The sequence below is a fragment of the Callospermophilus lateralis genome, chromosome 4 (assembly GCF_048772815.1).
Source record: "Callospermophilus lateralis isolate mCalLat2 chromosome 4, mCalLat2.hap1, whole genome shotgun sequence".
Taxonomy (NCBI): domain Eukaryota; kingdom Metazoa; phylum Chordata; class Mammalia; order Rodentia; family Sciuridae; genus Callospermophilus; species Callospermophilus lateralis.
In genome coordinates, this window is record NC_135308.1 from 84,302,929 (window position 1) to 84,327,611 (window position 24,683).

At 37.5% G+C, this 24,683-nt stretch overlaps 1 protein-coding gene across 1 annotated transcript in view; it reads right to left on the bottom strand.

Moving 5' to 3' along the window:
• Positions 1 to 21,720: 21,720 nt before the first annotated feature.
• Positions 21,721 to 24,683, bottom strand: part of Slc15a5 (solute carrier family 15 member 5) — an 88,703-nt gene continuing 85,740 nt past the window's right edge. The window contains exon 9 of the mRNA XM_076852706.1: positions 21,721 to 21,868. Coding sequence (XP_076708821.1) covers positions 21,721 to 21,868 — 148 coding nt within the window. The remainder of the gene's footprint in view (positions 21,869 to 24,683) is intronic.

The following is a 24,683-nucleotide window of genomic DNA, read 5'->3' on the forward strand; positions in this document are numbered from 1 at the left end:
TAAGCACCAACTACCGGGCTACTAATTAGTATTTCTCAAAGGAAGAGGCTGACTTCGCTTTTTGGTTATGCATTCTTTACAATAGCATCCATGTCTCTATATTCTGTTACATAAGTAAGTAAGTAAATAAGTAAGTAAATAAAAACCCAGTAGTACTTCTGGCATTGGCAGCTTAAATAAAAGTAAGTCAGATGCTGTCTGTTTAGAATGACTATCAATAAGATTCAAAGGCTCATATTAGCATTGGCTTGGTTGATTCTAAACTGCTGGAGGTTTGGTAGTTCAAGGGTAGGGTGGATGAAGAAGTCATGTAATTGGAGCCCATGGCTAAGGCATAACTCTTTGTAAATTGGTATATGAAAGCTTTTATTGACCATATTTTGTAAAAAGAATGCCCACAGTGCAACCATGCAAGAGACTGTATGTAGCAAATTATAGTCTCTGCTGCCTTTTAAGATCTGTGGACCTAAGGCATCGATTTGAATTTGTCAAGAACTGGGGTAAGGTCTCACAGATGTTTCCCATTTTTGGAAACCATTCCTATATATTGATTGTAAGTCAACCACTTTTAATAATGTCAATGGGGAAAAAATTCCTATTGGGAATAAAAATGATGCAGTTGAAATTCACTTTTCCATTTGAGTAATAAGCCTGACTTTATTTGACCAGACTGTCTCCCTATGTCCCCATGTTGTCTCTCTGTTCATAGCTTGGAAGATAACTGAACAAATAAGGAGAAGGGTAGGAGTGAAATTGCCAAGTGAAGTTGGCCCTTCTGTCTGAGAATTGAACTGTAAACCTAATTAGTTCTAAACAGCTGAGTTACCAATCACAGAAGTCTAAACTGAACTCAAACTTTTGTGTGTTCTGGAGTCACTCAAGAAGCTGGTTTAAAGCATAGAAATTTGGGTCTCCCTCCTAGATATTTTGAATCAGTGGATCAAAAAATAGGACCCAAATATCTATATTTTTAAAAACATTTTTATTTTTAATTGACATGTAGTACTGGCACATATCTATGTTGTGCCATTTCAATACATGTATACAAGGTTTAATGATTAGATCAGGGCAATGGTGTAACTATCACCTCAGATATTTATCATTTCTTTGTGTTGGAAAAAAAATCTATATTTTTACAGATATTACTGGTGATTCATACTCAGATGGTTCTTAGACCAAACTTTGAGAAATATTGGTTAATGATATGGGAGTCATTTTGATTCATAGAGGAAATCAATCAGGATGCTATGAAGAAACAAAGCTTTACCTTCCTCATTCAGGAGGAGAAGTGATAAAGGGCAGGAAAATTGAGGGTAGAGGGAGGCGTGGAGGAAACAAAGTCAGCTAAATGCCTGTAGTATTGACTGTTATAGTCACACATCTTGGGAAATACATGAACATTTTATTTCATCATTGGATAATGACTACCCATTGTCAATTTGGCCTGTGAATCACCACATGGTTGGAAAGTTGGAGGGACCAAGAATATGGACTTTGTAAGTCTGACTCTTGGCTTTGCCACTTATTAGCTGTGTGGCTTGGGCAAAGTTAATCTCTGGGTGCCTGTGTTTCCTCATCTATAAAATGGAAATAATAACAGTACTTATTCCTTAGTGATGTTGTAAGAATTAAATGAATGATTATAAACAAAAGTGCTCAGAATGGTGCCTGTTTTAGTATTAGATAAAGGTTAGATATGTCTACTCTCATTTTTAGTTCAGTGCTTTTTTGGGAAGGATGATGACACAGGTGATTCTAGAATACAAAACACTGGGATAGAGTCACTCAGAGTAGAAGAAAAAAAAAGAATGTAGAGCTTGTGAGCCCTTAAATTGTGCCAGCCCATTTTTGTAGACAGACTCAATTATTTTAAGATATCTCTATCTTATAAACTTGTCTGTATTTGAGCTTCTACATTTTCAGATTTTGTTTTAGGTTTCATTTTTCCTTTAGTTATTTGGAAAGCCAGTATGAGAATTTTTAGCATCTATGTGAAAGAATCAATGCCCCTTCCCCACCCCCAGCACTCACTCTTTGGCTTCAGGGGATCTTTGAGGTAAATATTTGCCTATAGATATTGAAGTTACATTAGCAGATCCCAGGTGAAAAATTTTCCCCACCAAATTCTGGAAGAGTACAGAGACCCCAAAAGATTAGAAATTCTGAGCTTATTTGGGGCTTTCTCTTGAATCTATTTTCTATAACCCCCTCAGATGAATAGTGTTCAGCCAAGTGCAGTTTGTTCCATCCTCCTGTGGGAGAAGTTGGCAATATCTTGAAATATTTTTGGTGATCACAAGTAGGTGGTGCTAATGGCATCTACCTGGTAGAGGTCAGGAATGCCACAAAACATTCCATAATGCACAGGGCAGCCATCTACAACAAAGAATTATCTAGTCTGAGTGTCAACAGGGTCGAAGTGGAGAAACCCTGCCTTAAAGCAATAACTGCCAATGGAAATAATATTGCCCACTGGGAAGAAAAACAATGCCATTGAAATTAGTTTTCTAGTTCTAATAATAAGCTCAACTTCCTCTACCCAGAATGCTTTTCCATGTCCCCTTGTTGTCGAGATGTTTGTAACGGCAGAAATTCAGGTAGAGTTCTGGGGAAGCTGGGAACTTCCTGGGGAGAGGTAGCAGAGCTGGGGCCAAGGGAGATGGGCATTCATTCCTTTCCTTCTGGGCTGTTCTTTAGCAACTGTGTGGACTTTAGGCTCCTGATGTTGATTTGTGGAGAGGACACTCCTGCCAAACTCTCTATGGGTCTTTATGACTTGGTTCCATGGGATACCCTCCTACCATGTTGAGTCATACCACTTATCCCCCTTGTAGGTCAGATATTAGGTTCCCTTAAAAGTTGTATGCTTGATTTAAAAGCATCCAATTTAAAATTTCTTTTCCCTGTAGCACAGACTTTATCAGGGGAGACATTTTCTCACTTGGGCAATGGAGTCCCTATAATAATTAGCACTAATTGAGATCCAGGTAGGCAGCTTAAGTAGAAAGGCTGATAACTAAATCACTCATGGTGGTGACCTATGGGACTAGTCTCACAGGTCCTCATTTAGTCACACAAATGAAGAAGGAGAATTTAATGACACTAGTAAGTTAGTTTTCAGGAAGCATTATTATTTGTTACAAATAATCAGCCAAATATTTCTTTGGGCTAAATGCCACGTGCCAAACATAGGCACACACACACACACACACACACTCTTCTCTCAAGGGGTATCTAATCTCTACCTAACAATAATAGAGATCATAGGGCCAGCAAAATTATTCTTTGAATAATATATAGGTCTGTCTGGTAGCCTGGGGACAAGATCACATGCATCCCAGTCATGTCCCTGGAGTGTCTTTGTGTGACTCTCACTTAACTTTTCTTCAGTTTCTCCATTATTAAAGTGACCTAAACCTTTATTGTTTTCTCTTCTGTGAAAGTCCTTCTATACCTCTAGAGAACTACATTGGAGGTGAGGCCAACATCAGAGAGAGCTATGAAATTTAAAGAGATGTGAGTTCATTAGCTTTCTAGAGTTATATCCTAGCTTGTGGGTGAAACAGTGTGGCAGTGAGAGAGAAAAATCATACCTGCCATAGAAAATAAGATGTGCATTGGTAAGACTCTGGCTTTGTTGTATAGACCCAGTGAATAGATGCCATTCAAAGTTCACTGGATTTTGACAGTTTCTCTCTAATTTCTTTTTTTGGGGGAGTACAGAACAAAAAGTGGTTTGGGTTATATGAGGGTAAATTTTTAATAATCCAGGAAAAATGTGTCAGATGCCAAGCTATAAGAGTGGCTGTGATCTTTATACTCTTGCTTGTTCTTTGGATTTTTCCGTAAGAAGAGAAAAGAATTATCTGGATTCTAGTTCTAGCTTTGAACTAGAAAAAAGAAAGGGGTGGGGGAGAGAGAGAGGGAGAGAGAGAGAAGAGAGAGAGAGGGAGAGAGAGAGAGAGAGAGAGAGAGAGAGAGAGAGAGAGAAAAGATCCTCCACATGTCAAAGGGAAGAGATTGAACTAGATAACATTTAAGTTTCCAAAGATGTTTCTGAACTCCGTGATGTTCAAGAGGACTAAGTTTGATCCAAAACAACATTCTGTGTTAGAAGTGTCTGTGAGAAGGAGAGTGACATTTCTGTGATCTGTAACCTGAAAGTTCCTCAATCCTGAATGAGATCTGAAGCTCAGATTTTACCCTGGACAAATTCATCACCACACTTAATTACTGCTTATGAGTTCCAAGCTCGAGTGTAAGCTGCTGTCACCCCAGACAACTGAATGCCTTTCTTATTTTGGTAAAACCAAGCCAGTGAGGTCACCTACCAGGAGACTATTTACACAAGAGCCCTGCAAACTCTATGTATTATTTGTCCAGGGAAGAAATTCTTAGAGAGGGCTAGACACAGCCTTCTCTTAACTACCTGCGGGTTGTTAAGAGAAAGTTGAATACTCTGTAGTGTCCATTTTTTTCTACTTTCCTGTTTACACTAATACCTCCATACGACCTGAGAGTTCTTGGCTACTCTGCTTTGGTATTGGTGTGGCAGAGTGGAGTACAGAATGAGGCAACTCTAATGTGGCATTAGCAAACTGAGGGCTTCAGAATACCAAAAAAAAAAAAAAAAAAAAAAAAAAATTCCAAAATGCTCTAGCAGAGTAACAATGACTAGGACAGTCAAGATACTGAGCAGCCTCTTTCAAGGATATCTGGTGATGATGGTGCTTGAGTGACCTTGGGAGACCTGGGAAGTAGAATCCTTATGATTTAGGGTCTCATTGTAGGTACATGCTGCAGCTGTGCTAGTGGGTTCTTCTTGAGTGACTTTTTCGAAAGTGTGGGTGTTGGGGAGGGCGGGCAACTAACACAACAATGATGTGCTCCATCTGGAATGAGGAAGGCTTCCCTGTGAGAAATTGTGAAGCATCTTGGGTGAGAGCTGAGTTGGGAAAAAAATCTCATAATAAAAGGTCCAAGGAAGAACTGGACCAACATGTTGTATAATGTCAACTGTTTCCACTTCTCATATATACCTTCAACCTCCTTCTGATAATTATTCCTGACCCCAAGATGGTATCCTGAAGATTACACAATTACAGGGGAAATCTCCTGGGAAGTGTGAATAGAATAGAAAAAAACCACTTGCAGTGCTGGGTACTGCAATGTTTGGAAGCCACTCCTATATAAAACGTTAGAAATAGAAATGATTTAGAGGGTACGACAGGATAATTTGATGGTAAATTTGGGATGATGGTAGCTAGACTGCAGGAGACATGCCTCAAGAAGCATTCAAGTGGAATATCTTGGAGCAGCAATTTTATACCTACCCTAGGAGCTTAAGGTGTAACCCTACACCCACATTGCCTGGTGGATCGACCTTAGAATGGAATAACAGTCAACATGAGTTCTAGGACTTTTCCAGCTTCAAAATTAAGTATAATTTCTTAGTTATACTAAGTCTCCTTCCCTGACATTCCAGATCAGGTTCTCTGTAATGGTCTCCAAAATTTATTTTATTTTTGTTCCTTGGCATCCATTTACCCTACTTGTGGCAGCTCTAGTCCAATTTTCCTCTGCTAAGGACTCTAGTCCAGCCTATCCTCACATGTTTTGTTCCTAGTGAGTTGTTTCTGTCTCCAGCTTTGGAAGGGATAGGCAGTAGGATAGGGTCCTGGGTAACTAGAGAATCATATTGTTTTGACTGTAGTGATTGTTTCGGAAACATGCATGTGACCCATTAGAATCAATGACATGTACTGAGACAATTATTAGAACTTCTGAGAAAAGAAGTTGTACCTAGCTTCTTTTATGCAGCTATCTGTTGATCATAAAACAAGAGTCTGATTTTGAGTAAAACATGGAGGAGAGTAGATGTAGAGAAGAGGCATCGGATTCTGATGTTTTCATGAGCTTTCCATAACACCATATCAAAGGATCAGGACTGACTTCAGGGACATATCTACTGTGTAGTTGTGCAAGGCCCAATGAGCAGAAGGACCCTGTCCTTGGTTTAATGTTCTGCTGTTACTGGTTGGAAGTGAAATCCAATAGGAAAGTGGAGCAAGCATTTGAACAGAGGAGAGTGTATAATCTGCATGCTTGACATTTCGTGCAAATAGCATTCATGATGAACCATAAACACAGAACTCCAGTGAGTCCTACAGTGTGTCCATATTTAGTGAGACTTGAAGTGAGTACAAGGTAAGCTTGTTATGTCTACAAGCAAGTAAACAGGGTGCTGATATAGGAGAGCCAATTTTCCTTTTGAATTAGAATTTACTTCTAATGCAGGAAGTAATGATATTCTAGGAAACACAAATGACTAAAAGAACATGTTCAGATCCTTTCTTTTGTTATTTCCCATTTGTCAACTATTTTCACTAAAAATGATGATATAGAAGGACGGAGAAAGAAAGGATAACCACGTTGCAGTTCCTTTTAATCTTTTCTTACTCATCAAAAAATCTAGGATACAGCATTGGTAGAATGTGCACACATCAAGAAGTAAATTAAATGTACCAGTAAAAAGTGTGGAAAAAAAAGAAGTGAAATGAAGAATGATACACATGTACACATGTGGGTGTAAGTTATGAAATATGAATTGTGTGATTTTGGTGCTCTGTATGTTAGTTAAGTGCTCTTATTATTTATTTGTTCTTATTTTTTATTTTTAGGTGGACACAATATCTTTATTTTTATTTTTATGTGGTGCTGAGGATCGAACCCAGTGCCCCATGTATGCTAGGTGAGCGCTCTACCACTGAGCCACAATCCCAGCCCAAGTGCTCTTTATTTTTGCATTTAAAAATTGACAGTATGTGACATAGAGATGAATGGTAAAATTCATGCTAGTAATTTAAAATTTTAATTTTTTTTTTTACCTAGAATCACTTAAATAGCAGAAACAGACACAAAACCAAAATCAGACCAAAACAAACAAACAAAAACAACAAAATCACCATTACAAATCAGAAAGAGACCATAGTACTGGGGAAAGAAAACTTATGTTTTAGGACCATTAATGGTTTTTGGAACTATGTAGCCAGCTCTGTAAAGAATTTCTAGTTTGCTAGGATAACAACATACCACAGACTAGATGGCTTAAACAATGGAAATTAATATTTTCACAGTTTTAGAGGCTGGAAGTCCAAGATCTAGGTGCTGGCAAGGATTAGTTTCCTCTGAGACCTCTTTCCTCAGTTTGCAGGTAGCCAACCTCTAGCTTTCTCCTTCCTCTATGCATGCAGGATCCCCAATGTCTCTTTGTGTGGCCAAATTTGCTCTTCTTAGGGATATCAGTCAGACTGGATTAGGACTCCTTGAACTTTGTCTTTCTAAATGCCCCAACTCCAATATAGCCATGTTCTTAGGTAATGAGGGTTAAGGATTCAACATAGAGTAGTTTTTCCTTATCCCTAGCGTTCCAGAAACCCTGAAGCCACGAATAGAGCACTGAATCCTGTAATTTAATGCTTTTTGAAATCTTAATTAAGCACTTATTATGTACTATTCTTTGCAGTTGGAGGTAAGTCAACAAAACTAGCATAGATTTTTTTTCCTTTTTCACCATTTCACAGACAGAAGACTTTGTTAGTAACCTTAGCAGATGACTTCTTTTTGTTTCCTCAAGTTGAGAACTTCTACCTTTTCACCTAAAGAAAGAACTCTGATTTCTTTTCATATATCATAATTGCCAGCTTCAATACTTTTGTGCTTTGAGCCATTTTTAAGTAAAATAAGGGCATTTAAAGATAATCATGGAAACATTACAACTGACGATCTGTACGGCTAGTGACCGACAGACAGGTAGCATATAGAGTGAGGACACTTCGGACAAAAGGATGAATCCTGTCCTGGTAAGGACACAGTGGGATGGTCCAAAATTTTTTCACACTGCTCATACAGCACCTGATTTAAAACTTATGAATTGTTTATTTCTGTGATTTTTCCATTCACTATTTTGGAACATGGTTGACTGTGGATAACTGAAACCATGTAAACTAAAACTCTGGAGAGGGGAGAATATTATATACATGAGGGTGTGTAAAATTTAGTCCATAATAAAACTTTTCAATGGAATGATCCAATAAATTTCCTTTTTCTTTATATCAAGTTAGTCTTTTTTTTTTAACCAATCTGAATTTGAAAGGTTTGAAGACAGTTTCCCAGCACAACCTCTCAGCATCTACTCGGTATTCTACTACCAATGGTCAGAAAAAAAAATATATATTTTAAATTGTTCTTTAGCAACTTGGAAATGAGGGAAAAAAGACAGCTAAAGTTGTCATGAAATGGAAACAAATCCTTGTGAAAATATATCTTTATACCTCATTCAGGAAACTCAGAAAATACTGGTTTTAGTGAAGATAAAGTATTAGTTCCTTCATTTTCACAGATAGTAGAATGAGGGAAAAATTGGAGAATTCAAATTAAATCCACGTAGCTCAGGAATCAAATACCAGAACCCACAGTCCCATGAAGACTGGGTCAGAATTCTTTCCATTCTACTTGGTGGTACTTACCCCAATTTACCATAGTAGAGATGAAGGGCAGAATTTTGATCCCTGAGTTAGTTCACTTGTTTGATAAAAACTCATCTCCCAGGTTGTCTTTGTGTATTTTTTAAACAAAGGATCATCTGAATAAAATATTTACCAATATATTAAAATCTCTGGCTAAGTTCAAATTATTTACCAATATATTAAAATCTCTGGCTAAGTTCAAGCAAAACAAGAACTGCAGAGGGTTTTTTTTTTCTCATTAAAATAACTTTTAAAAACCAGAAGTTATGCAAATAAAGGCATTTCTCATTCAGGAAAAATCACAGATGCCACAATCTAAGCTGAGATTTTTACAGATGTGACTTCAATGGCAGTATGTATAAAATAATAATTATAGAAAGCAACTTCTCTGACACAATAATGGGCCTCAGAATCAGGATTGAAATTTAAAATTTAGAATACACTCCACCCATCCTCTGGAGTTAATTCCACATGCAGGGCATAGACTTTTGGTCTTAAGAACTAACAGGGAGCAGAAATACTGTTTTACTTGCACAATTTTCTAAAGAGGAATCACGTACAGGGTGGATGGATATTTTTTATTTATTGGATGTTCTCAGCATTTCTCATTGGTGTCTCTAAGCAGCAGAACTAAGATCAATAGAAAGGCATAAAGTTGTAAGATGGGAATGAAAAATGAGATTAAGAGTAATGCTTGTAAAAATGCAAAGATACCTGCTGGAGACGCAGCGGGGGCTGTATGACCCAGGCTCTCTTAAGCTCTCCTTTTTTCTTGCATGACAGGTCAATGCTGTGGCTCCTTGGAAAAGGTTCTTTCCCAACTGTGGAGAAATATAAGGCACTGAGGAGACAGAGGCAGTGATAGATAGCATGGGACTCCCAGGGAAACGACTGTTCAGTTAGAGATGAGGTGTTTGTCACTGCCCTAAATACACATGACTGCAAAGTAATGTGGCTGTCTTTTGAGTTGTTTATTGTTTCCCACAAATATACTAATGCATCCAAATGGGTGTTTTCATTCAAAATAGTCACCTTGACAATACATGTATTATAACACAGTAGCCAATACTTAAGACATTTTGGGGGATTGCCTTTATTCTTTTAATATATTCAGAGCTAATGAACATTTGTTGAATTTCAGAAATTGCCAGAAGTCAGCAAGTGCCAAGTTTGGTGAATAAAGCCATGATTTAAGTGAATCCTGCCATTCACTCCTCCCTTCCTTCTTCCCTCCTTCACAAATGCTACATCCAAACTGAGAACTTTGTAGATGTGACTTCAGTTACGGTAAGTACCAGGTAATCAATAGAAAGCAACTTCTTGAAGGCACAAGACTGGGTCATGCAGCCCCCCCTGTTTTCCCTCCCTTTTTCCTCTCTCCCTCCTTTCTTAACTTCCTTCCCTCCTCCTTTCCTTTATCTCTTCTTTTCTCCTTCCTTCTTTTTACAATTTGTAATAAAAATTGAGACTCAACACAAATTAATGGAATTGATTTTCTCACATAGTTTATAAAATGATGCTGAAGACTAAAGAGTTTCAACAATGGAAACATCATAATGGGTGGTTGTTCTGGAGGCCGCTACATTCAGGTACATTCAGATTCTTGTAAAACACACAGCTTGGATACAGGTCGTGATATTTTCAAGTATCTTGGTTAGGTACAGAATATAACTTTATTTTATACAGTTCAACTAAATGTACATTCAGAGCTACTATTATTCCATGGCTATAAACAACACAGTCTAAGTCAATTCTGAGTTTTCTTTCTATGCTAAGTTCCATCAAGTCATAATTTTTCTCCTTTTTCCTGGAGTTAATCTGAGCTGTGAGGTTTTCACATGTCACCGTAGTAATGAAGAGAATTCGTCCTTGATCTTCACCTGCCTGCCCTGATCTCTTCTGAGCTTACAGTTCTCCCTGTGGTCCTCATGCTGCTTTCCACTGCCCTGCTCTCCACTGTGACCACAAGGCCCATACAGGGACACTTGTTCTTTGTCTTTGCTCTTACTCTCAGTCCCCCCTCTTTCAGAGTTAGCCTCTGTGTCCTGAACATGGAGGTGCTGGAGACTGGGTCTTGGGTCCTCTGTTACATGACATCTCATGAAGTCATTTGGCTCTATTGCTGCCTTGCTGTTGTGGTAGGAAGAAAAACTCAACCCTGTAAGGGTCTACCTGGCACACAGCAGGGTTTCTATGAAGATTAGCCATTGGCTGTTTGAATGAATCAGATGCTGTTTCCGAGAATTCCAGAAGAGAAGTGGAGTGTATGTTTTCTCTTTTTTTGGATTCCCCAAATTATGCAAGCATTCTTTTCTCTTTTTCCACTCTCCTCCAAACTACTCCTGGATGAGAGTGGGGACAAGAGGATGAAACCTCTTCTGAGAGACTCTGCAAGAATAATTCCAAGTCTCTAAGGACACCCTATGGTAGCATGATCACCCAAGAAGTTGCCAAGTGCCCCACCTTGTTTGGTTAAGTGATACTCTTCTTTGAGGTGTTAGATGAGACCCGCTTCTGGATTTCTCTCAAGACTAGATGCTCTGTCCTCATCCTTTTGTGTTATTAGGTACTGTACTTGGCATATCAGGCACCCATTGCAGATAAGTAGTTAATGTAATTTTTTTATATGGTGATTTTTTTATATGGTGATTCACATTCATAGTTGAACTTTTTTGAAACATGCTATTTTGACATTTCTGAGTATTTCTGGTGTTTTCTAGACTTTGTTAGTTATCCCAGAAGAATGAAAATATTGTTTTAGGATTAGCTGCATCTTTGTAAACCTCTTAAAGTTTACAAAGTGGGTTAAGACCAAAAGGTTACAATTCCCAAGTAAACATTCTTTATAGTGTCCAAATGTTAGGGAGCTGACCTCCTTTTAAGAGATTGTTTATCTAACTTTTTAGATACTTTCTCAAAATAATTTTTTTTTTTTGCCCAAATTTAAGGTCCTTTCAAGTGCTTTGGGACAACTTTCGAGATAACAAAGCCAGTAATCATATGTAGATTTTTGGTTATATAACCAACAGTCCATTTCTTATAGTTCAGATTCCTCAGTGGCTATAAATGACTTTGAAAGAAGGAGTACTCCTCACCAATAATACAGAGAAATCTCCAATGCACTCTTTGCACAATGAAGATTAGGAATGGCTGGTAAATCTTTAATGGACAATTGGCTCCATTCTTCATGGGTTTATGAGAGCAGCTGCACCAAACCCTCTAAACTAAAGTGTTCTGCATTCTTCCGAGAAGGGTTAGCTTTTCTCCTTCTCTCCCATCCTCATACCTTTTTTCCTTCCCTTTTCTTCTTTTTATTTTCCTTATTATATTTCTAGATAGCATATCTTTAATCTAGTTAACTAGATTTGCACAGAAGTAACTACTTATGATTGGCCTGGGTGTGTGTGTATGGAGAATGTGTGTGTGAGAATATTTATTTCTAGTTGCTTAAACCTCATTCTTATCCAATTCAGCTGTATATAGAAGCTACTTTTCTTTTTAAGGAGAAAGAACAAAATCCAAGGAAGATACTAGTAGTCTGAGATACACAGTTTCCTTTCATCTGATTCCAAAACCAGAAAGTTATTATATGTCTTTAGAAGCAAGACAAAATTTTATCAAATGCATTCAATACTTGATCTTTATTGATTTGGGTTCATTACAGTGAGACACAGCCAATAGAAAGGATGGGAGTTAGAAAATATTGTTGCTTAATCTTAGACTTAGGACAGATTGTTTAACTATCGTTTTGAAATCTGGAACTTCTTAATCTGGGGCAAGTACATAATTCAATGTTTTTTATATGATATTTTTCTTGTTTAAGTTTTGACATTGGATCTTCCAAACATTAAATGAGAAAATTGGACTATCAAGAAGAATCTGTTAAGCAACTAATTGTATATATCATAGATGCACTGATAGCATTTGTAACATATTTAAAATTTTTTTATTATGGAATAGTTCAAACACACAAAAAAGTAATATGGATAGCATGATAAAATTCTATGTACTCAAATCCCAACTTTGATATTTATCAGCTCATAGCCAAAATTTTTATTTTTGTAAACTCTCATCCATTTCCTTACATTTCAAACTATTTTGAAGCACCTCTTAGGCATCATGGCATTTTTATCCACCAGTATTTCCAGGTAGCTATCTAAAAGATAAGGATTCTTTAAAAAATAATCACTATGTCTTTATCATACATAAAAATTAACAATAATTCCTTAATATTTTCAAATATTATTAGTGTTCTTATTTACCCAATCTTAAACATTTGTTTACAAAATCAAGATTTAAATAAGTCCCAATATTGGACTGGATTAATATGATTTTTAACCTTCTTGCAATCTAAAGATGGATCTTCTCTCTTTTTTTTCTTTCTGACAGAAATTGAACTTTTTATCCTGTGAGTCTCCTTGTGTCTTGATTTTGCTGATTGCATCCCTGTGGTGTCACTCAACATGTTCCTACATCTCCTGTGTTTTCTCTGCAGTGTAAGTTAGATCTAGAAGCTTAGTCTACAACATAGGTGTGTGTCAGATGAAACCTAATGTCTAATATTCTTTCTTTTACATACATTTTAACATTTGATTATGCATATTATGTTTGACTTTGGTAATTAATGAATATTCTATCTGCCAAGAGATTTTACATGTCTTTACAGTGAGTTTGGCATCCCACACACTTCCTTTTCCAAGGCTGGACTCGCAGTAGGTGGCCTGTACACTGTTTATTGACTTGCTCTCTGCCTTCCAAATAAGAATGTAGTACATAACCATTAGCAAACATGGTGAATCAGCAGACTTCATTTTACTCTTTATTAAGATGCTAAGGCAGGAGTACTGGTGAATTTAACAACTTCTGTTCCTTAAAGAGGAAAATAAGTTAACTCTACCAGGGATTCCACTGTTTTAAAGAACAACCCTGTGTAAAGATTTCATGTGTAATCCAGACCTATTTGTTTCTTTGCTTTTTATATGGTGATTGTCTGTGTGATGCTCTAACTCCATCTACAATTCAATTATGAAAGGAAGGAAGAATTTCAATTCCATGGAGTAAAGACTTGTTATGAAGAATCGAGAATTTTTTGTTCTGATAAATGAAAATTCTGCCTCTTTATTTTTTTTTGCTCTGAAAATGGATGCATTAGGGTTTGATATCAAGGTGAATCTTACTAGTGGGTAAAAATTTTGTTTGGCATAAAATAAATGGGAAAGACAAATGATTTTCATTTTTCTGAAGTAATGATGAGAAATATATTAATTAGTATACGCCCACGAAGAATTTGAGAAATTAATGTTTGGAAGATCCAATGTCAAAACTTAAACAAGAGAAATTCTATATAAAAAACATTGAATGTATATACTTGCCCCAGTTTAAGAAGTTCCAAATTTCAAAACGATAGTTAAACAATCTGCCCTAAGTCTAAGATTAAGCAACAATATTTTCTAACTCCCATCCTTCCTATAGATGATGTCCAATAAATATTTGATGATGGAGGAGGAAGGAAAAATAGGTGGTGATTCATTGGCATTGACCATTTCCATGTCTGAAGGTCTGCGCCACATATGTTAGTATATATGTTAATGTGCAAAGTCCTGGGAAGAATATATTCTTACTCTTATTCTGCAGATGTGGAAATTAATTTAATCTCAGTGAGATTAAATAACATTTCAAAGGCTTCCCAGCTACTCTTTGGTAAAGACTTAGTTCAAATCCTGTCTTGTCTGATTCTCAGGCCTACGCACTTTCCACCCTACCAGCACTTACCCAGGATCTAGTAAACACCAATGATGAGAAGTGGTGCAGTGAATTTAGAAGATTCTAAACACCAAGTCTTTTTCTTTTTAGCAATTTACAATGCACATAATAAGGCTTCTTGAGAAGTCCTACAGAAATCAAACCAAATTAAATTTATTAAAGCCAGTATTTGACTATTGATACTTTTCTTCTTCCCTAATAATTCTTTGGGAAATATACATTTTACTAAGCTGGACTGAGGAAAGCTGAGGTTTTACTAATTACACAGGTGTTTACCTATGGATAGGTCACATTGCCTATCTGGACTTAGACTTCCTCATTTATAAAAATAAAAATTTGGCTAGATGTTCCCTAAGGTTCTTCTTAAGTGTAACTGTTTGATGACTGTAATTCATTTCTGCATGAACTTTGCGCTTTGTATAGATCACTAAACAGGGCAGAGTAAATCACTGTATTTTCAACAGACACCTCAAACTCATTATGTACAAACACACTTTTTTCACTTCCTGATCTTTCTGATTTTATTTACCTAGTTAAGTAGCATGGACAGTCTCTTAGTTGCTTCAGTTCGAAACCTGATAATATTCCTGGACTCCTTTTTCCTCGTTGCTAGCACATCCAGTCAGGACAGCTTTGTGATTAACTGTGTGGCCTTTAGTGCTAGGCTCTTTGGATGTTGGCTTTCCCTGGGCAAGCAGCCTGACATCTCTGTGTTTCAGTTTCCTTACATATGACATGAGAATAATAAGAGGGATTTATTGACAAAATGACATGCGATAATTAAATGCTCAGTGGAAATCCAAAATATGGTTTATTCTGATTATTCTATCTTTGAATCTCATTTTTTTTCCTTCTCATCTCTGTTCTATGTTCTATCAATCTAACCCCATACCTCTTTACCTCTAACTGATATTGCAGTAGTCACCTAACTAGGCTCTTTAAGGCTTATTTAGTCCCTGCCAGTTTATCCTTGACATTTTGACCAGGTGGTCTTTTTGAAAATATAAATCTGTCATCCTACTCTGCCCTTGATTCTTGTGGTGCAGTCACACCAAATGATCTGCCATTCCCAGAATAAGCTATGCTGTTTATTTCTCAGTTTGGTCTTTTGCTTATGGTACTTATTTTTTCTTAATTTTTAGTTATAGATGGACACAATAACTTTATTCTGTTTATTTTTATGTGGTGCTGGGAACCGAACCCAGTGCCTCATATGTGCTAGGCTAGTGCTCTGTCACTGAGCTACAACCCCAGCCCTATGCTACTTCTTAAGGTTACCTGGAATGCTTCTGTCCCTACCCTTTATTTGTCTAGCAGATAACTATCTATCTTTAAATTTAAAATGTACACAGAAACATTTCTGTTGTAGATGAGATTCCAAAATCTTGCTACTCAGCAAGAGATGGTGTCTATTCTCTTCCCTATACAGAATGACTACCCTGTAGTCATGGGAAAAGGAATCCAGGAATACTACCAGGTTTCAAACTTAAATCTAGACAGAGCTTTATGATTGCCTTAATAAATACAGCAGGGTAGTCATGCTGTATAGCTCTGAATGAGGCATAGAAGGCAATAAGTTTTCTACCTGGCTTTCTTTCTTTCTTGCATCACTTGCCCATGAATGCCAGCCACCAAGCTCTGAAGAAACTTGAAGCTGACCCAGTAGAGAAACAACATGAAGAGTCCCATATGGAGTTTTCTAGTATAGACTGTTTACCTCTGTACATATTGCTACAAAAATCTCTGACTTCAAACAGCTCATATTCTCTATAATCTCAAGGTCAAATATAGGAAATCAGAATACTAGTGAAAGAGGTGTCCCTACCCAGACAAGAAAAGGGATTTTGGGAAAGTAGACTTACTAATGTGAAGACTCACTTATTATTTAGCGTGAATTAGAGGAGAAAGCTTGTGAACTAGCCAGTGAACTTCATGGCCGGTTGTACGTTGGAGCTCCTTTGTAACTGAAACCTTCTCCAGGGTGTTGCATATGGCAATCTGCGCTAGCCGTCTGGGATGCGACTCCTGCTTCAAGAGTAGTGATAAAGTTTCTCGCACTCACTGTCGTTGTGGGAAGCAGACTGTTGTTGAAGTGTTATTATTAATGAGAATTACTGCTGGACAGCTTGAACTAGAGGATAATTTATTCTCCGTGAACTTCTAATTGCAGTAAACCGGTTCATTCACTGCCACACTTGTCCATCTTGTTTGTTCCTGTCTTTCAGCCACGGTTGGCTGCAATGGAGTAAGGCAGAACTGCACTAGCTGCATGAAGAAAAAAAGTCTGCATCTCTGGACACACCATGGAAATGGGTCAGAACAGTCTAACTCTAAGAGAGGCTTGGGAAAGGGAAAAAAATCAGTCTGTTATACACAAGGGGGTCATAATCAATTCATGCAAATCAAGGCACCTACTATTGGCATTGCACGCCAGTTGAAATCCGTGTTTCCAGATGGCCACTGACTACACTCACATTTGATGTGTGCACTTTCCCCTCTGGCATTTCTGAAGGAGAACTCTTTCCCTTATTTTAAAATTCAGCATGTCCTCTCCACTCACTTTCTCATTTTACTTCGATAGATCGCTTGGGGGAAATCAAAACTGTTCTTGATGTTTTCTTGGTGGTATCTTAGATGATAAAACACCCTCCCCCTGATTTTTGCTAAATTCCTGTCTCCCATGGATTTCATTCTTCTCCTTCTGTTTTTCACCCTGATAGAATCATAAAATTGTTGCCTTGCTCTTTGCATAAATGTCATGAAATATGTCCCTGACTTGCTGCTACCATGGTAATAGACACTTGTCGTAGGCTATTGACTCATTACTCTATTTACATGCGATTTGGTCACTTGTGGGTTGGCAGTCTTCAGAACAACCTGATTCTCGGTCAGTAAATGGATTCCAACCTGTCTGTGATGGATGATAGATTAGAGTTTGGGTGCTGTTATTATTTAATAGTTAGTAAGGTCTCTGAGTGGGCTAATGACAGTGCATCAACTGGGAAAATGATTCCGGGTATTGATTAGCATATATTTTACTATGGATGACCTTAGTGGGACACACAGCCAGAGAGAGGAACTGGGGAGTCTTGTCATCCGGATCCTTGATTGTCCTAGATCATTTTATACTTGGTGGAAAACAGGGCTGAAAGGATCCTGGGGAGTGCCGGTGTAGGTGCTAAGGAAACAGCCTTGTTGACCTCTACTTCCCATCTGACTAATGATGACTGTTTTATGCAAGAAACGAATGGTTTACATTGAGATTTGTGGGACAATGGAAAAATACCTATCTAACAATTCTTAAGTAAATGTACCTGCTCACTGCTATATAGAGTTGTGTCTTGGTGTATAAGTAAGAGACAAGTCATTATTTGTGAAAGGGGAAGAAAGGGCACACCCAGGGAGTGTTGAGAGTTATCATTTTGATTCAGTAATTTTTCATGGAGTAAGTCATATTCTTATGTGTTGAGAGATAAATAATGAAATCCATTGTGCTAAGGTGTCTCCCTTAAAATTCCCCTGAGCATATACTATCTAAAAAAAACTGTTGTAGACAAGAGTTATGCTGAGAGGCAGCTAGGTGGAGGGAACTAGCTCCCAGATTTTGCAGCCAGAGCCTTTGTGTTCTGGCTTTGTCTACCCAGCTTGCATAACCTGTGGAATGTTTTTAACACCTCTGTGCTTCAGTTTCTTATCTATAAGGTGGAGCTAGTAATTGCACTTAACTCAGGATTATTGTGATGGCTAAATGAGCTAAAATACCCAAGAAGTAGAACTGTATCTCAGGCTTAGTAAGTAGTATGAGAAATTTCACAACTACTAATTATACTTTGGAATAAATATATTTCACTCAAATTGTTCTTTATCAAGGCACTTTAGAACCAACTGTCGTACGCCCAGGTCATTTTGATGAAAGGAGAGCTGAAAGAACAGTTTTGTGTTGGGACCCATGTCTGAATGTAGTCATTTTGAGTGGGTTTTCAATTCTCAGGAGAATGGTGCCTGGCTCCAAAGGGCAAGGTGAGTGGGGGAAAAGAGACATTAGACAGATGATTGGTTTTTTTAACCATTTTATTAGTGTCTCTAACTTTGATGTGATCTTTCTTCCCATTCTCGTTCCCTTTTGGATGATGTAGAGAGAGTTGCTCTGAAGTGGTTGCAGATGATCCAGTACTGGTGACATTATGAATGTTGTTTGTAGAAGGAGCTGGCCCTTGAGGGGCAGGCAGACCAAGGTTCGGGTCCTATCTGGGTCACCTGCTTTCTCTGTAACTCTTGATAAATCACTTACTGTCTCAGAGTTGCAATTTCTCATTTACCAAATGGGCATGCTAAAATGTGCCTGCCTCCCCGAGCGCTGGTGCTAATCAAACGTGATAATATGTGTGTGACAGCAACTTGTAAACTGTAAAGGGTGACATAGATATGAGCTGCCGTTATTAGTGATTCCTTTAATTTCCTTGCTCTCTACAAGCAGACCTGAATTTAGCAGCACCTGTGTGCTGTCATCACTTGGTAGCTGATTTTATTTGAAGCTTTTACTCATAAGCCCGTGACCAATAATTGTACACCGGCTTCTCTTGCAGTAAAGATGGTATATGACCATTGCCGGATTGATCCAGGGGACCAATGCAGAAGCTCTGTTCTCACAGAACAAGGAATTCTGACAGTTTTCAGAAGAAGTTGTTCTCTCTCCTTCCATTTGTAAATCACATATTATTAATAGGAAACTTATTGGAATCATGAACTGTTTGGTGCTATTGTTACTCTGAGAGTTGATAAAACACTCAGAAACCAAGGGAATTAGAGGTTGACCAGGGTGGAATGAATGCTATAAATCAAGATTACCTGAAGGGGATATGAGAGATAAGGGATTAAGCCGAATACAGAGATAACAAGGGGGAAGTATCCAAAGAGCTTGGGAAAAAAAAAAAACAACAACAACAAAAAAAAAAAAACCTCCCACCTTCCAGGAACAAATCTGAGTGTTATTTTGTGTTCTTAAGAAAAAAGTCACACTGATAGAAACATTTTCACTGATGTAATAAGTGAAAATTAATTAATTATATTAATTCATGTAATAAGAATATGTTTTTTGTCATTTTGTATACACAGGCTCAATGCAGTAATTTTTTGCTACCTCGAAGTATTACAAGAAAAAAAGGAAGAGAAAAGAGATGTCACTGTCAGTTGTGGACAGGATCCAATGGGGTCAGACCTGTGCTCTGTGGGTCACAGAAAACATTTTCAAAAATCTTGCCTTTCAGGTCTCACTCATGGACAGAAATAGAGCACAGAAGAAGCTTCTTAGACAAGACTGCATTTTTCCAACCTTTCACCACCACTGAAAACTGGAGCAAATGAGTGGCTGGTATAGACCCTTGGCACCAAGTGGCTGGAGTAAATGGAACACTGTAGGGACACAGAACTTTGCCGCCACTGAGCATATTACCAGAGAAGTACAGTACGGAGCCCAGCAGGCTTCTGCAAACAACGCATCCCTTTAAGTTAATTGGTGTTATATAGAAGCTGAAATGCTCCGCTTATTTACAAAGCTACAGATTTATGTAAAGCACAACCAATTACACTTAATGCCTAAACTATTCCAGGTGCTCAATGATAATGTTGCTAGGCACTAGAGAAGAAACTGCTGTGTGAATGCATCCTGTTCCGAATGGAAGCATGTGTAGTTACCGCAATTTAGCTAATCACAAGTGTCAACCCCAATGTGAGAATTCTAAGCTCTTTTGGTGTTTGCTTTGGGTCAACTTTATAATTCTGTAGATCTTTCATCTCAAAGGGCAAGTGAAAGCATAACGAGCACTTTCTTTATTGTAAAAAAAAATTAAGAAATTAAGGTGATGAAGGCAAATTGGGGTGGGGGAGAGGGTAACAAAATAAGGCAGATTCTTTTTCTAAGAGGGAGTGAGACTGTTCGAGCTTCCCATTTGTACTGAGATGAGGTGTCCAGAGGTTTCTTGATCTTTTGGGTGTTCATTAAACCCAAATTGCAAACTTGGCATTTAACCTTTTGCAGTAAGGAAAGCTTCTAAGGCATATTAGAGGTCTGCCTCATTGCTTTGCCAGGGAACAAATGCTAAACAAAGAAGGATTCTAAAAGCAAGGAAAGAATTTATGCCTGCAAGAGTCTATTTGCTTGTCCTCAAAACAAACAAGCAAACAACAAAAAAATAATTTGAGTAAGAGAAACACCTGGTGCTTTACAGCTGCTCTTTTGCAATTAAAAATGCATATCATACCTAATCAAGTTGAATAAATCTTTTATTCTACAGATTTAAAATATTTTATGTATACACAGGGGAGGTGCTTAATTGCAGAATCATTTGCAATCAGCTGACAGACCCTCCTACTCTATCCAGCATGAACCATCCTGGAAAGCAGTGCCTCTCAAACTTTAGGGAGCATAAGAATGATTTGAGTGTTTTTGCCCACCAGTTCCAGGACCTCAACCTGAAGAAGACGTGGGTTAAAAGCAGTCTGCCCAGAGCCAAGAAATATTTACCTGAAGCAGGCAGCCTTCAACCAAACTTTGATAAACACTGTGACAAAGAGGAGAGCCATTTTGATTAAAAGAAGGGTGTCCAAATTTCTTTGATTATTAAAAAAAAAAAAAGAAATCCTTTTGGAAGAGAATTTTCCCAAATGCATTTGATTTGTAGCAGTGGAGACCAAATGATGTCATTTGGGTCAGGGAATCCCTGTAAGTATCTCTACTTGGTTTGGCCATTTACCCTCCTCTCAGCACTCGTTTGACCTTCCATAAATTCTCTTTTCTTTAATCCTAATAATTCTATCATCTATATTGATCTTTCAACTTCTTCAGTGTGTAGATAGTCTCTCTTTGTTAAAGACCTCATTTTAGCAACATTGATTTTGAATTCAGAGAAAATTTCCTTAAGTTTTATCTTGAAAGTGTTATATCAAGATCCAATATAGCAGAAAAACACATAAATTTTACTCAGTCTTATATAGTATATGGTCATAACACCTGAACAGCAATAAAGGCCTAAAAAATGTACTGAAAGAAAGAATATTAACATACTATTATTTTGCCTCTAATGACTCGTTAAAACTCTAAAAATATCTTACAGGTTGCTTTTAATGGCTGAACCATCGTAAAAAGCTATAAAATATTATTGGCATATAGGAAATTGTCATTTTCTGATGAGAGGAATTACCTATACTTTGAAATTACTTTATTAATATTAATGCATAGCATGTTAATGCACAAGCATACTGGTTAACTTCTAGAAGGGTCATAATTGTTTTTTAAATAAAGTACACAGATAATATTCATAGATTTGTTCTCCTACATATTATCTCTCATACTAAAATGCATACAAATGTTCAACTGAAGAAAAAAACAACAAATACTGTGTTCATAAGACAGGTAGAGTCAAATACAGTTTCATAGGGCTGTCTCCCAAAGATCAATACTTGAAGAAATTTCCTGTGTGCTGCCATAAAATTTCAGAGACTTTTCATGGAGGAGAAGTGTTTCTTCAAGATTACTTCCACTGATGTTCTGGGCATTAAAATGATTTAGATTACAATACCTAAAAAAGAAAGAAAGAAAGCTTTTCTTAGGACCAGATGTAGATGACTTGATAAATCATTTGCTTTCCTCCTGTGCTTGTCTACCTTTTATGACGGGTTCGTAGATACTGGCACAACGGGATGATTATTTAAGAGTGCTGTTCACCAGAACAGTCTTTTTATAAAATGGCAGGAGGAGTTTTAGTACACGTTAAGGCTCTCATAAGGATCTTTAGGTGGTTCTCTCTTATAACCTGCACTGAGTCCCTTCAATGCTGCCAGTGAGACTGTGGAACCCTGTTGACCTTCTGGATCTGGCATTTAACATTTTGCGGCAAGGGAAAAAGTTGCCTGCACCCATAAAGACTTATGAGATGCACTGAGGACTTGTAAATATGGTGTTGAGACTATTTGACTATTTTAGACCATTGGCAAATAAGGGATCCATGACTATATTTCTAGAATGTTCACTCTTCCACCCTCAACTCCTTGCCTTTCCTGAATGTCTTGTAAATACCAGACACCATGCCAGGGAGGTATGGAATCATCCCCACATCACAGATTGGAAAACTGGAGTTCTTAGGGCTAACTAGATTTTTTAGGGTTTATATAAACAGTAGTAGGCAGAGTCAGGCTTTAAAACCATTACTTGATTATTTTAAATCCTGAACTTTTTCTATGGCATGCTGGTTCCAAAATTATCTAATATTGCCCACTGTATTCCTAGTGCCTAGACCAGGACTTAATATGCTGCTGATGTTCAATAAATATTTATCTAAGAAACAAAGAAATATAATCTAGAAGTTCAATTTTATCAAATATACATAGGATTACCAAGACCAAGACCAAACAGAAGATCGATACGAGAAGGTTTCAAAAGCTAATTGTACTTTTGTTTCCTTCTCAATATATTGCTAAAAATAACTTCAGGAGAACGAATACCACCTGAATAACTCTGATTATTTCTCTCTGATTTATGTTGCTTTCAATAATTGTTACAGGTTATGCACAGATAATTACTTGTTATTATTGACAAAATAAGTGCAACAATAGCCCCTTTAGATGCATTTTACAACACTGGAGGGACAGTGGCATTGTTATAAAAATCAATGCTCTCTTGCCCTTGCCCCCAAACACCTTTATTTTTATTTTAGCATCCAATATGGGATACATTTTTACATTAAGCACGTTAAGTATATTTACCTAATATTACTTTTCAGCAGGGAAAAGACATTTTATCTGCTTCATTCCTTCACCCCCAAACAGGCTAGCTTCAAGTATGACATGTTACCACTGCACTGTATCAGATGTGATTGAAGAGAACTCTAATATAGAGAGCAGGAGGCCAGAGGCTGTTATTCTCTTTGTCTTTGGTTTTGGTTCATGTAAGAGGTAATTCTGGCCTGACATTCATGGATAATTTCTAACTGTATTCTGTTGGGGATTTGAGGTGATGTCCCAGTGACCCCGACAAACTTACTTGGGTTTTAGGATTAACACTAGGTTTGTATCCCATGGATATTTGTGGGAGGAGCACCTTTTGGTACTAATACAGACCTAAGGTCACCTGCATATTAGTAAGGATGTTGTTTCGTAATGAATTCACTAACTTCAGTAGGACTGCTCTGTTTTTGATAGATTTGCCAATTACCTGGCTCTGAACAGGTAAATCTTTGAATTTGATAAAAATTGGATTGTGATAGGAAGTGTCCTGAGATCAATCCTGACTTATAAACAACATGTTTCAATAATACTGTCCCTGGGACGTGGTGAATCTCCTCATTCTTTGCATCCTCTGATTCATTAGTGCTTGACAATAATAGTATAGAAATAAGTTGGAACCACGTCCTCCTCACTGTGGACACTCATCTCACCCCCTTCCATTCCGTAGGGCTCTTGGCTAACTTCTGACTTGGTCTGTCCAATCACAATGGCCAATAGGTCCCCAGGGAAGTGTATGCTTTCACACTGACATAGTTGGTTCTACCTATTACTCTTTGGAGCCAAATTTTCTGCATTCTCCTTTCTTCTTGTGCAACATCCATTCTTTTCCTGTGGGGCTGCTAATCAACAAGTGGTAATGAGTGTAGTTACTTTAATTAAAGGGACTAGTTTTCCCCTAACAGACAAGAGTTAGGGGTTGTCACTCTTGTCTGGTACTTAGAAGGAGTTCCTATACCCTTAGGAGTATAGGAGAATGGGCTTTGGAGACAACCAAATTTGTGTTTGAGTTACTTTATTAATATTAATGCATAGCATGTTAATGCACAAACATACTGGTTAACTTCTAGAAGGGTCATAATTGTTTTTTAAATAAAATATACAGATAATATTCATAGATTTGTTCTCTTACATATTATCTCTCATACTAAAATGCATAAAAATGTTCAACTGAACAGTATGAGAATGTGGTAATTTTGATTACTTGTCTTTGCATTTTAGTTTTTGTATTTACACAGTGGTAAGATCTATGTGACAGGGAGGTGTTGGAAATTAAATGAAGTTGTTTGTATGTATATAGCATGCTAAGACACCATATGCTTGATACATGGAAAATTAATTGTCCTTCATTCTTTGTTTTCTACTTTCTCCCCTCCTCCCCTCCCTCTCCTCTCCTCCTCCTCCTCTTCTTCTTCTCTCTTTTAACCCCACCCCACCCCCATCTCTTCCCTAAAAATAGGTAGGAGAAAAGAAAATAGACAGGAGATGGAGGCGATCTTGAAAGAATTAGATTTATTTTTGAATAAACTCTACATTATTACTTAATACTTTAACTTTGGTTCCTCCAATCTCCAGTGCCTGGCATATTTTTATTCTTATCTCCTTCTCCATCTC